This window comes from Haliotis asinina, chromosome 14 (assembly GCF_037392515.1).
Source record: "Haliotis asinina isolate JCU_RB_2024 chromosome 14, JCU_Hal_asi_v2, whole genome shotgun sequence".
Classification (NCBI taxonomy): Eukaryota; Metazoa; Mollusca; class Gastropoda; order Lepetellida; family Haliotidae; genus Haliotis; species Haliotis asinina.
The window spans coordinates 15,174,375-15,189,114 of NC_090293.1; the positions used below are offsets into that span (position 1 = coordinate 15,174,375).

General features: G+C 37.2%; 1 protein-coding gene across 1 annotated transcript; it reads right to left on the reverse strand.

Annotated features, from left to right (window-relative positions):
* Positions 1 to 312: 312 nt before the first annotated feature.
* On the reverse strand, positions 313 to 13,840 carry LOC137262174 (uncharacterized). Its single transcript, XM_067799958.1, has 6 exons — positions 13,746 to 13,840; positions 11,132 to 11,184; positions 9,318 to 9,446; positions 7,989 to 8,078; positions 5,291 to 5,323; positions 313 to 2,194 (listed from the first exon to the last, which is right to left on the reverse strand). The coding sequence occupies exons 2-6, from the start codon at positions 11,141 to 11,143 to the stop codon at positions 1,880 to 1,882; spliced, it is 579 nt and encodes a 192-aa protein (XP_067656059.1). The 5' UTR covers positions 11,144 to 11,184; positions 13,746 to 13,840; the 3' UTR covers positions 313 to 1,879.
* Between the last annotated feature and the right edge of the window lie 900 nt (positions 13,841 to 14,740).

Consider the following 14,740-nt stretch of genomic DNA (forward strand, 5'->3'; position numbering starts at 1 on the left):
TTTGTCAGCTATTAAAAGTGGACATAAAACATTCAAGGTAATTGGGTTTTGTCTACTGTATGAAGTCAGTACAACACACAAGCCAGTTTGGGAGGTATCTCATTGTTCTTAATGGGAACGTTTGACCTCATACTGGTACACAACAGTAGAACTATGACACATCCATTTTACCAACATGAAATACGAAATATCATTATCACTTGGCAAACTATTCATCATCATGATTGTCGTCTTCACAAATCACTTGTCGATTAATTGGAATTTGACCTGCTACCATGGCCTCTGAAACATTTATTCTATTTCAGTTCTTCCTTTTTGTTAATTTATGAATTTGCAGCTTTTCATGACAAAATTCTCCAAATTGTTTTTCCTTTGCATTTGAAACAGTCACTATTTCAGATCATAGAATGCTGTACATGATTTCATAGAGTGTAGAATATTCTCAACTTTAGCATGTTTAGCATATACACATTGCAAAGTATCTAATACACAAGAAATAGTACAATCATGTACTGGTGGGAGGCCCAACATATGACACTAGTGTTTACAGCAACTGGCAGCATTTTGTCTACAAATACAATACAGATACAACAGTTATTATTGGACCCTTGGAGAGTAAGGCCGAGTCCCTCAAACTGCCACCCACGTGACAACATTTGGAAAATCTTCATTCATCACTTTTCAAGAGTGAAAAAAACCCAAACCTTTTCACTGCTGACTGCAATTTTAACGCTTTGAGGTTTGAAAATTTTGAGGTTACAATTATCTAGGTCAATATTGCCCATGTTTAAGAAAGGTGCTGAAAAAGAGAACTTTCTGTATTGCATTAGAACTGTTATGTGGCCTTTTTCCAACAAACAAAAAGTCCCTGAGATAGACACTGTAGCTTAGTGGTGGATTATTTTCAGAATATCGTATAACAGGTTCTTCTCAGATGCCTAAAGGTCCGAACTGCTACATTTACACGTACCTCAATAGTAAAATCGTGAGATCATCCTTACAACAGTTTACATCGCCAGCTATGTCAGAAGTCACATACTAGAACAGGGCTTGATTTGGTGCTATGTTACTTGCACTGGTGCAACCCAATATTCAAAGTGCAAGCTAGTGATGAGACTAACTTCCACAAAGTGCAAGTCAGTTGTGAGAAATACATCAACAACAAATCTAACATTATAAGCATAAATATGTCAGCTCATGTTACTTCTTAACTTTGAACAGTCACAAAACCGAAACATTACTATTTATAAACATACATCGGCCAGTTCTTATAAACATGGATCAGTATGGTTTCATGGGTACAACATCACCGAAACATCTTTATGTGCACCAAAACCGCTGATGTTTTAAAACACTATGTTGCAACTGGAATTTGGCTGATGCAAATAGGTCTTTATCTTAGGTTGCACCTAGTGCAAGCAGGTTAACATCTCTTTAATCAAGGGCTGTTATAATCTATTGGGGTTAGATTTTCAAAGCTCTTTTAGTACTAAGCCAGTCATACATTAATGTTGATGTATGGCACTTACAACTATCTTAGAGCTAAGAGAGCTTCGAAAATCCTGGCCTAGAATTACAAGAGTCCAAGATACAGGACATATCTAAAAAGTTGAGTATATCATGGAATGGCTTAAGAACCTGTACAATTATATCACAGGATAGTTATTTTCATGCCATATAGTCTGTGCTGTTCAAATACATATGTTCTGAGGTACTGATTGATTCCTGACCTCCAGTTATGACGCTTGCATCATCGTGGCACCATTTGTCTTTGGTCAATTCTTAATCCCTTATCCTCTACCCTAGTAAACCCTACTGACTACCAGAGACAATGTCCAAAACGCTACTAGACTCCAAAAGCATCAATAAACAAGAAATCCTATATTTCTGTTTCTTTCAAAATTGGAACAAGACGCTGAAGTTCCTCCTCTATGCATTCTTTAAGCTCAGGGGGACTTCCCTCTTCAAATAACTCAGCACCGTTCAGGTTTGGCGCAGATCTCTTTTTTCCATCGTCAAGCTTGGCTATGATTTTCTGCAGCATGTCTTCTCGTCTCCTCGATTCTCTTAGCTCATTCTGCAACAGGACCTCGTTCACAAGCTGCTGGGCATGCATTCGGGTTGCACGCCTTTTGTTGATGTTTGATCGGCTCTCCAACATTTCCCTCAACATTGTCTTTCTCAAAGCATCATTCTGAAAAGAAAGTTTTCAAACTTGAAATAAGAGATGTCACCAGTTTGAAAACTTCTACAGGCAGTCAGAACTAAACACATTTATCACTCTTTGAGTGTGATGGTGTTTCTGAGAGGTTGAAGCATTTGCCTTTAGAGGAAAAGGAGTCTGATGTCCCAAACACGAAAAATATAGGATGACTTTCAGGTGTATGCTAGCATTACATTCATGGGTAATACTAAAAGTAGAGCACTCACTCACTCACTCACTCACTCACTCTTTATGAAGATGTTGGTCATCGAAACAATAATAAAATCAAAGCATTCAAATATGTTCACATCACTATAATGATAACAGAATCTGCAGACCTTCTTGTTGATCAGACACATATATTTCTAACTTGATATCTAACCACATGGGCATTAGCTGAGCTGTCAACATTCTACAAACACATGTTGATAGGTTCAGATCCCCGAACAGTTTGACTGCTTTGCAAACCTTGTCAGACCCAGTGTGCAAAACTCCCATTGGCTTGCTAGTCTGTGGTTATTAAAAATCCAGTTAGCCCAGGAAATCTCCACAATCACTGGCCCAAATGCCTCAATTTCATGGGATATCTTTTAGGTGCTTGGGCAGCATGTAGAAGTTGGTATTCAGGAATGAAACAAAATGGATGTCAACTTCCTCTTTATTGTTTACACAACGTTTCTGGGCTATTCCTTGCCCCTACATCAGGTGGATGCTGACTGGCAGTTAAACAATAAAAAAGAAGTTGATAGCCATAACATTTTTCTCATTTGGGGATATTTTTTGCTTAGTTTTTTCATTCACACTTTGTGATAGTGAATTATTTATGTCCTAGAAGCTTTCAGGCAAAGCAAGGCCAAGGTCAAACAAAATTTTGGAACTATTTTGCACATCGCAGTTCACTACTAGTGGTCAGTATTGTCACAGACTTAATCAGGGTGGTAAACACATGACAACTGCATTAACCATGGCTCATGGGGGAAAACTTACTCTTTAAATCAGTTTGTCAGTCATCACACGTTTTGGTTGCTGGGAATTATTCATATGGTTGTTAACACATAGGGCCAACACATTCTGATCAGGGCTAGCAGCTTTCATGCTATTGGGCACACACTTCTTGTAGCCTTAACTGTTTCTCTGAATCTTTATACATGGACCAAAATATGAAACAGGGGACACTGTTAAACTGATTTCTTATTTCTCAGTCAGGATGTAAAGCTGAGGAAGAGAACTGGTAGTTTGACCATGTTAGTATGATATTATACACAAGATGGCCATAAAGACCTGCTTTGAGGCTGAAATTCACCTGAAAGTCTACTACAAAGGTGAAGAGACATTCCCACATAGTTAGGTACTAGAAATCCATGTTATCAATAACAACAAATAAAGTCATGGGTAAGTTGTGGGTCACTGATAAAAGAACCAATATCAACAGAGCATCTGTTGCATACATTGCATAAATGCACTGGATGTTAACAACTTAATATTTTGAACATACAAGACCTTAATCAAACCAGGTTTTCAACATTTTTTTCACTTTTTTCTTCTTATGTGACTCCAAGGGCACTCAGTCTAAAATCTCAGACAGAATAGCATTCATTATGCAAAAGCAGTACACACTTTCACAATGCATGAACAGCCAAAATATTTCCTCTGAAGGCAGTAATATGTTTGCAAATTAATATTAGGTAGTAGGTTTGCTAAATTTGTGCTTAGAAATGTTTGGGTTCAGGTTGTATAAACCAATAATATTATTCATTGTTAAACTGACCTTTATTCCCCGAAGTAAAGTCATGAAAGCTATAAATATATATCAACAGTTTTTTTATAATAAAATCCAAGAGGAATCCAAAACAGTTTCTAATTTAAGAAGTCATGCCCCGTGATGCTCGAGTTTGTGTTTTTAGTTTTTAAAAATGTATACTCAAGGGACTAGAGACAGACAAGTTAATTCCATGTGCAACATAATTCCACGTGCAACATAATTCTTTGTGCAACAATATAACGGTGAATTCTGTATGAAGCAGTATATTTGCTAGTCTGCACAAGGTAATATACACAACAGTTTTGTACAATGCAGGACCTAGCTACATTTTTTAAGTTTTCTTATAGCTAAGACAGTTGTAGGCTAATGTTAATGTATGGTAGTTACAACCATGATAACACTAAGATAGCTTCGATAATCTAGGTCCAGTACACTAGTGTATGGTGCAGGCAATGTTTCCACATAAACCAGCATATATTTCAATATACTTCAACACTGTAAAAGCGGTATATATGTATACTATAAACAGTGTGCAAAACAGTTTCCAAATTTTACTAGCTAGTCAGACAAGCTATGCTTGAAAGTTACCAGGTGACAATTCACTAGCCTGAAATTTGCATGTAGAAAGAAAGGAAAAGCTTAGATTTAATGATGCCCATTAAAGTTCACTAGCCAGGTGGGCCAGTAACTGTCACAGTCTAACAGGCCAGTGGCTAAATTTATCTGGCACAAGCTGTATATTTATCAAATTAGTTTAAAGCAGTATATAAATATTACTTTGCAGCAGCAGTACATTTGTCGGTTGTGCATTAAACAATATACATGTACTATTTCTGCACAAGTAGTACATTTATCAAGTTTGTATGAAGCAGTAACGTATATTAGAAGTAGTACATTTATCAAGTTTGTATGAAGCAGTATTGTATATTAGAAGTAGTACATTTATCAAGTTTGTATGAAGCAGTAATGTATATTAGAAGTAGTACATTTATCAAGTTTGTATGAAGCAGTAACGTATATTAGAAGTAGTACATTTATCAAGTTTGTATGAAGCAGTAACGTATATTAGAAGCAGTACATATATCACTTCTGTGTTTATCATGTTGGCGCAAGCAATATGTTTATCAATCTTGTATAGTGCAGTAATATATATTGAAGCACTACATTTATCAATTTTGAACAAAGCAGAAACATACATTATTTGGCAGAAGCAGTAAAGTTGTCACTTCTGTATGAAGCATTAGTATTGTTAATTCTGGGTTAATCTGGTCGAGCCATGTGACAAGCATCCACGAGGTCTCTATCCTATAATGAACAAAACTTACATCGTCATCAATGCTGCATTTATGACGAGGAAGCTGAAATGAATTTATGGTGATCATGACAATGGCCACAAAACATTCTGTCATCACATAAATCTTCACTTTCATCAGATGTTCAAACTTTTTCAAAAGCCACTTGCCATGGGGAAAAAGACGATAAGAAAGTAACTTGCCTTCACTAATTTTTCTCTTGTCATGATTCTTATGAGAAAACTGCGATGAAATTATCATCAACATGGTATTGCATGTTAAAGTTTAGAGAACTATTTATTGAGAGGTGATAAACAGCAAAGAAAGATAACTCTACTTTGTTACCATTGTGAAATTTCATAGCTACATTTTGAGCAGATATGAAATGAAATCCAAGTTTATTTGCAGTTTGAAATCATGAGAAATTATCATGTAGCCTACAGACAAGTAAGATACCATTACTTGATTGTCTGAAATTAACAACCTTGTCCCTTGATTATTTAACCCCTGCTTGGACTTAACACTTCAGGTACAAATCTGTTAATACATTTGTTCTACTTTCATGATGCTAGTTTGTGATGTCAGAGTATTGGGGTTGAGGTTCTGGGAAGGGGCGGTGGGGTAGCCTTGTGGTTGAAGTGTTCACATGTCACACCAAGGACTCAGGTTCAATCCCCTACATTGGTACAATGTGTGGAGCTTATATCTGTTGTTGCTCCCAGATAAATGCTTCTAAAAGTGACGTAAAACTAAACTCACTCCCTGTGAGGAGGATGAATGTAGAGATGAGGTCTTGAAACTATGATAAAGACCACAGACCAATCCCAGTTGACCTGCCTAACATAAAAGGCATGAAAGACCCACAATTGTAGAGCAAAGTTCCTTCATAAACCTATCATACTAGCGAACGGGCTTGCAATAGTTGTATTGTTAGAGACACTCACTGCACTATGCTTAATATCATGTTCAAGGTCAAGCAGCTTGGTTTTTGTGAAATCAAGAAAAACTGAATCACTTTTGATCATGACTGTAAGGGATGTATCATCTGCGCATTATCACAATAATATTGCTTCAGCATGAAATTTAAATTCAGTGTTCAGAGAAATTCGGAGGCAATACGCATCTTCTCTGTCATATATGTTTTTGATAAGGTATCAAATAAAATTAAGTACTAAGTACTGTGTCAAGTTGATCAGGTAATGGAAAGCAAATTGTGTGTTTTGTAAACTTAACATTCATTACTGCTGCATACCTTCACATAGTATGAGGAATTTTTGGGGAGTGAGTAACAGAGTGAGTTTAGTTTTACGCCGCTTTATATCATGTCAGGGACACCACAAATAACTTCTTGGCTACCCCACTGCCCCTGATTTCCTGGATAAGTGCAGGCTGTTGAAAGAGGGAGACAACAGTTGAAGGGTAATTACAATGTAACCATGATTTATTACTTGGAGACTAGTTTGTTCGGAGACTAGTCAACTAAGGCTCAGTATTATTCATTACACTGCTACACTAAGTCTAGCAAACCCAAGCAGAAGTTTGCATCAGCTAACCTATCAGCGACCTATGACTGTCCAGTCAAATGCAACACCAATGCATGGATTTAACCAATTAGGACAACAGCTACTGTTTAGGCTTCAGAGGGACTTACAAAATTCCAAAGTCACTGACCCTGATCTCTCAACAAACAAAACGCTTGGGGTTTTCTGATGACATGATTACCATCAGCTAATATTTCTGCAAGCTGACACCCTTGAACACTGACAAAACTGCTATTGTCAGTGACGTTTTAGTCACCATTGTGGTATGTTCCGTGTGCATTACTTGGAAGCGATTGTATGGAAAATAGCATTCAGAATCATTCAGGTACAAACATATTTGAGGTAAAAGTTCAAAAGGTATGCACAAATGTCAGCTTCCGTTATTTGGCAAGCTGTGTTCTGATTAGTCAATTGAAAGGGTTAGCTGACATGACCTTCTACTAGGGTTTGTCTGACTCAGTATAATCAGTGTCCTGAAAAATACCGAGCCTCAGTTTACTTAGACTGATCTGATGGATGATAATTTTAGGGTTTTTGGGTGAACATGCCTTTGCTGAAATAATGTCTGAGCATACAACTATAGCAATGTTGTTTTTCACTGCTTGCTTCAGCAATATTCTAGTGGTTGATACCAAGAGCATCAATCCATGCAGTTGGGTTATCATGACCCACCATGAGTTGAGTCACCAAGACTGATTGTTTTGTTTCTCCTTTGTTTCAATGCCATAATTATGTTATTGGAGTAATCTGTAAATAATTGTAAATAATCACAATTCAGTGATTGACATCATAACCAACGACCAAGTTGGCAAGCTTGACCACCATGCAGTCATGGACTTTTATGGCAAGCCTGATTGCTGAAGATCAGTTCTAACCCGGATCTTCATGGGGTTAACAAGTCTAACCACCAGATCCATGATGGCCAATAATGATTTTTATGGAGAAACATGTATAATTTCAATGACACCCCATAAAACTTACGTACAAAATCAATTTAAATATTTTAATGTCCGAAATTGCTGAACTCCCTACCTCCCAAGTACAAAATGGACAACACCCAATTCCCCTCCCCCCCAAAAAAATCAATGGTCCTTGGAACCACCACGTGCGGCTTGGGATCAATTCTAACCTGGGACTGGGAATATCTCCTGGGGATTTATGCCAGTGATATCAAAAGTTGGTCTACTCACATCTTGTGTAAAGTCATCCAGGTTAAAAGATGCATCAATTGGTTTTCCAAATGGAGCAGCCCTCATGTTTCGGCCAAGCAGAACATCTTGCTGGAAAAACATTTGAAGAAATTACTTACTTGTTGTACAGCTGACTTTTTCTCCATCATCATCATCATCATCATCATCATCATCATCATCATCATCATCATCATCATCATCATGAATAAGAATAAACATAAGAAATTAATGAAATTGGAACATTTAAAATAAACTGCCAAGACTGTGATTGTGCAAGGAGTGTAATTTGATTGAACAACTCTCAGCATCATGTTATTCAAATCAAACTCACAACTAGTTGTCTTTGTGAATCTGCTGCATAAACAAATGGGAGATTTAACACAGTGGATATGCAATGCGTCAATATTTGTGATTCAATATTTGTAATTACTAATGTGTGACGATACATTAAGGATGCGATATGATATATGGAGACGCAGTGATGGAATACCATTTGTATTCTGATACAGTACGTTCATATGTGTTCATTTTCTTATACATACAGTGTGAGTGAGTGACTTTAGTTTCACACCACACTCAGCAATATTCCAGCAACATGGCAGTGGTGTGTAAATAACTGATTCTGGACCAGACAATCCGGTGGTCAATAGCATGAGCATTAATCTATGCAACTGGGATACAATGACATGTGTCAACACGGCAAGCAAGCCTGACCACCAGATCCCTTTCATCGCCTTTGTATGACTAGCATGTTTTGCTGAAGATCAGTTATAAGCTGGATCTTCGCAGGTATTACCTGAATCAGCAGAAACTGGATATTGTAGGGAGAAAACAGAATACTTGGGGAACAGTGTAGATTCTGCTACTACATCCAATCCAAAACAGCCAGAGAATCTGCCTAAACTGGTTCTTAAACTATTTCTGCATTATTCATGTGTTTTACAATACAACTTGTCATATAATTTAAGCATTGTATTGGGATCCTCAATATTGTACGGCTGTATCATTATGCCACGATCTCATCTCCAGGGTGACAGACGAATGAAGGTACAGGGTAGAACAGGCCTTCTGCAACCCATGCTTGCCATAAAAGATGACTACGGTATGCTTGTTGTATAAGTCATTGATTCCCAATTGCCCAGATTGATGCTCATCCTGTTGATCACTGGACTGTCTGGTCCAGACTTGACTATTTACAGATCACCGCCATATAGCTTGGATATTTCTATTGTAAAACTAAACTCACTCACTCACTACTACTTATTCTATTGAATACATTCAAATATATATTGTTTTGTTTAGCCCAAGTGAGATGTCAAAGTATTTTACCACCAGTTCCTGCTGTGGAGGTTCAGGGATGCGGAATGTCACAGGGATTGTTTCTGGCACCTTAGAATTCTGGTTTGGTATAACAATTCGACCCATCCGTGCCACAAACTCAAAGTTACGAGGATCATACTGAAAAGAAAATATGTCCTTACATCCTTTCTCCATCATAACAAAAGATATCAGGCACGTTATTAGGCATACATCAAATCTAATTTTTTAAAAATAATTTATATTATTTTTATTGTATTGCCATATAGTTGTGATCATAAATACAACAGTGGTTCAAAGAAAGATACAACAAACAACTGACAATATTAAAGTGAACAGATTATGACAAAATGACCTAAATGAATAAAATCTATCAATTAAAAAGCTTAAAATGACTAATCATTTCTAAGACAATTGAATTATCTATCCTCCGCAATATCCGCATAATATTGTGTTGTGGCACCAAATTACATACTGTTGGATTGTATCAGCATACCAAAGGCATACAGCTGGTACAAGAAATTTGGCACATGGAATGCATGGTCATGTAAAAAAAACGTTTAGGGCTAAATATTTGTTGAATTGATACACTTTTGTCAGCAAATAAATGGCTACTGAAGTGTAAATGTGTTTTGATAAGAGTGCAGGTAAAATCGGACGTAGGCAAAATGGGAACATGCCAATAATATTACATTTTAATACTGTACCACAGAACAAGTATAATGGATGACAACTTCTTACTGTCAAGAGCATGTCGTTTCTACACGGTTCCTTGTATCATTTTTAAGTATGAAACAATGTGCTCAAGAATTAACGAAATTGTCATCCATATATATAATATATATACTTGTTCTGACTGACTATAATCTTCTACAACATGCCACTCAAAGAAGTACCTTTGTACCATATAAACATTTATGGTACCAAGCCCAAGGCACTGCAGATTACCATCTAATATGGAAACTTCCGAAACAGTACGTATCATCTGACCCATAGCATGTCAAGCCTACTTCTAATGCGGGGTCTCATGTATATACTGAACAAATGTGTGGAAAATTTGGAATAAAGTTTGCTAAACTGTCTGTTTGCAGTGAAAACATACCAATGAGTTTCACTTCAAACCCAAAAATAAACCAGATAAAGAGAAATTAAAATCGCGAATCCTATTCCTAAGATGAATAAAATTCTGAGATTTAAATGTTCAACTACCAAGGTAAAATTATGAGGATTCGGCATCTTAATTTCACTTTATTCACTTTACTTTCTTGTTTAAAGTGAAATTCATCAGTACATTTTCACTGAACACGAACTATAGTTTAAAGCAAGAATCAGATGGTTATGATAGCTAATGTTAATGGCATTAAAAGGTGAAAAGGACAAGTGACATTCCCCATTACTATGGGAAGATCTACCATACAATCTTCACCATCTGTTAAGACATTTCAGAATTTTTGTTGTTCAGTTTTCAAGTTTCGAATTTACGAGTCATTATTTTGAATAATTCATAATCAATAAGACATCTTCATATCATTGTCTGAAGTAAACACTGAGAGAGTGTGTGAATACTGTATAATGCTGTATCAGCAATTTGCAGCTATTTGTGTCAACATCCTCAATATCTCCAGGGTAACGTTCTGATAAATATCCACTATTCCCTTGATGCATCTACAACACCGATAATTTTATTACCTCCTTTGGGTGGCTTTTTATCCAATCAGGTGCCTATGCTGGGAAGTTGAGTGCACCAATCACAATTCACTTTCATTTTTTATATCGTCTAACTGCTCAATAGATAGAGCTGACATGACAGAGCTTTGAAAACTTACCGACTGAGACATGTTTTCTGCGTAGCCCTACTTCTGAGATGCCTGCTAGTTTCCTGAAAATGATTGATAGCCATTGAGATGTACAGTCGTGCCCCATTTATCCGAACTTCAGATGTCCAGAAAACCCACTTTCTGAACAAAAATTCCTTAAAACGAATTCACAATGTTGTAAAATTACTCACATATTCAGAAATCTGCTTCCGTAACCGGTCATTTTCACATAAAAATTGCTAAATTATATGCATTTTTGTCTCGTATATGCAGATGGTTGAGCACCTGTCAATATGTTTACACATGCAGTTACCTAGGGCCTTGTGTGCCGTAACATGAAAGAAGTCAGCACTATTTGAAGAGTGAGAAGATTAACTACCTGTAATTAGCAAGGTGAAACTGAGCTAATTTTGAGGCATGTCAATTTGTCAATGATGAAATGTTGATTGAAAAAGCACATACTTTGGGCAATAGCATGGGTATCACAGACGTTGCTTATTCTCATGGTGGGTTGGCATGGTTTAAGTCTAGACATAGTCTATCCAACAGGAAATATGAAGTTGAAGCAACAAGTGCTTGTTAATATGAGATCAATCAATAAAGATTACGTCCGAGGCCTATTATGTTCGTTTCGTTGTATGTTTCCTTGTACTGTACATATGCTCCGTGGTTCAGAAATTCCGGGAACTCGTTTATCCGATTTCAAGAAAAACACAAGCATTCGGATAAAGGGAGCACGACTATATCGCATGATGTTGCAGTACGGAGCACAATGTTGAAGGAAAAACAACATGACAAAGTCATCCATATCCCCAGCAATGGCAAAATACTCTTCATGAATATTTTCTACCTGGTAGGATTAAGTCAGATGTTTTGGTGTGTATATATAGCAAAGTCGATGGAGAGTATTGAATGGCTTTAAAGTTCTGCACGGTATTTAAAGTTCTGCTCTGGAAGAAAGCACTACCTCCAATTTCTGGCGAGGTCAACCTTGTTGCCATTGCAACGCAAAACTATTTCAAAAGGCACCAGTAGACCACCAGACCTATCTATGTGTCATGTTTGGTAAAGATATATTGAATGGTTTTAAAGTTCTGAATCAGAAGGGACAAATGTGCATGAATGGACACAGACAGATGAATGCACAGACAGTCCATTTCAACACCATACAATACATGTTGCAGGGGATAACAAAGGCACGCACAGATGTAGATTTCACGCCTGAGGGTGTGGAGGTTGAGGGCTATCCCAATTACAAAATGGGCCACATTCAATACTAAGCCTAAATGGCATCACAAGGCCAGGCCTAATTTAGCTATGTTGCAACAGCAACATAACTGTTACTAGAATGCCGAGACCCAAGTGACGGAATCGTCACAATCTGACCAACACTGGGTGTAAACAATGGGAGCAAACACTGCCGGGTGCAGTTGTGTAATTGTTAATCAATAAGGAAACGTCATAAAACATAAGGTGGTGTACCTGCAATAAAAACATGTAGTAAATTTTAAAAAACGTCATAATGAATAAGAAATATGAAAATGTACACTTGTTTCTCAAGTATGAACAGAAATAGGAAATGAATATTTGTTTGGTTAGTTGCTTGTTGTTAGACGTTGCATAAAGCAATTTTCAAAACTTTACGACATCAGTCAATAAATAATCGAATCTGGACCAGACAATCCAATGACAACGATAATAATTACTGACAAAATATGATATCAGATTTGGTGAATCACCACCATCTGGATGCTTTCACTGTGATTGTGACTTGAGTCTTTAAACAAAATCTGAAATATAATTTTTAAATGAAACCCTGAAAATTACAGAAGGTTGTACACGTAACGGTAGTCTTTTCTATGCAGGTATCCCACCCCTTGTGACCCTACTGGGTCGGTACAGCCAATGTTCATTTCCTTTAATTTGAAGGAAATGGCAATATATTCACCTTGAGGGCTTCAATTTTGATTTTTTTTTATCTGAATCAAGTATTATATCCAAAACGGGTGACTACACAATTAATATACATAAATCTTCAAAGACAATATTATATTGTTCAGTCTATAAGTCACATGATTATAAGGGGTCCATGTACCGAAACTGATACCTCTGGTCCGACTTGTTACCCACCATTCATGGGTATCCACCCGGCTCAGCCCTGGGCTGTAAACGGTGGCACCCAAAATTGGGTCAGCTGATCTTCTTAGCTATATTGGTTTGGCTGTACAAAGTCATCGATATGATATTATTGACTCTCTGAGCCGATCGTGGTTCTAGCTAGGCAACACAAAAGGTTCGCTGCATACGAGCAACCCAGCTGTGACAACCTTTTGAATCAGACCTATTGCATGTCAGGCCTACATCTAATGCAGGGACGTACATATACTGAGTAATGTGTTAACAATATCTTAACAAAGTGGCATAAAGTTTGCAAAACTAGTTCAAAGCAAGAATCAGATGCTATCGTAGCGCTACCGTTGTTCACTGACATACACAAATTACTACTCCCATGAACCGCCGTGTCAAGACAACAATATTGATCAATTAACTCATTATGTGCTTTTTGAAATGATCATATATCCATATTACAACACAGTCGGACATTCCGTGATTCACCTGTTACCTGGTGATACTCTAACAGCCCCTCCCGCAGATATCATTCAAAGACATTATTTCGTTGTCACGCTGTCGTTCATGTAAATAGTTGCCATTTTCCCGGAAGTGATCGCGGCCGTCAAAACGAGGTTCTCAAATTTAGAAGGATTTTACAACCGCTTCTTACGTGAGACTTTCTAGGATTCATCATTTTGCGTGGATCATTTGTGTCAGTACAGCGTGAAGCAGTTGAACGTTTGCTACGACTCAAATTGTAATAACGCGGTAAAATTTAATACACTGGGGCAAATTGTAAGAAAAATTGAGGCAAAATGTAATAACTGCCCAGCGGTAAATTGTAATAAAAACTGCTTCAAATTGTAACAACCGAAGCTGCGGTAAATTGTGATAACTCCTGTGGTAAAATGTAATAAAATACATAAATTTTCATTGTCTATTATGCAAGGAAACATTCACAATGTTAATGTAATGTCAGACTAACCTTCATAAATGTCACAAACCGACATCGCACTTATGTGGCAGGAACCGAAAATTAGAACAAACTGAGGGAAATTGTAATAGCTACTCTTATTCTTTCAAAGTTCCAAAGAAATTTGAATTCCAGTCTTTGTTCGTCTTCACCACTGTCCCATCCCACCATTGACATGTTAAAAGAAATGAAATGCAATGTATAGAACTAGTTTTTCAAAATCTCTGCAGTCCACACTCATAGTCCGGTACTATAAATTGTACCAAAGTGCGTGTAAATTATAATAGCAAGTGCGATTCTCTTTCATGCCCCCAGGCCATTACAAATAATTCCTATAAACCTCCACTTTTCATCGAATTATTGAATTGTATAATGATCTTGCTACTGGCCAGTGCGACATCCTCTTTTGGTGGTTACCCGGCCATGCTGGTATTTCTGGGAACACAATGGCCGATTTTGCTCCTAAGGCAGCACTAAACAAATCTGTGACTCCACTTCTTATTCCATACTCAGATTACAAAGCTAGCATAACA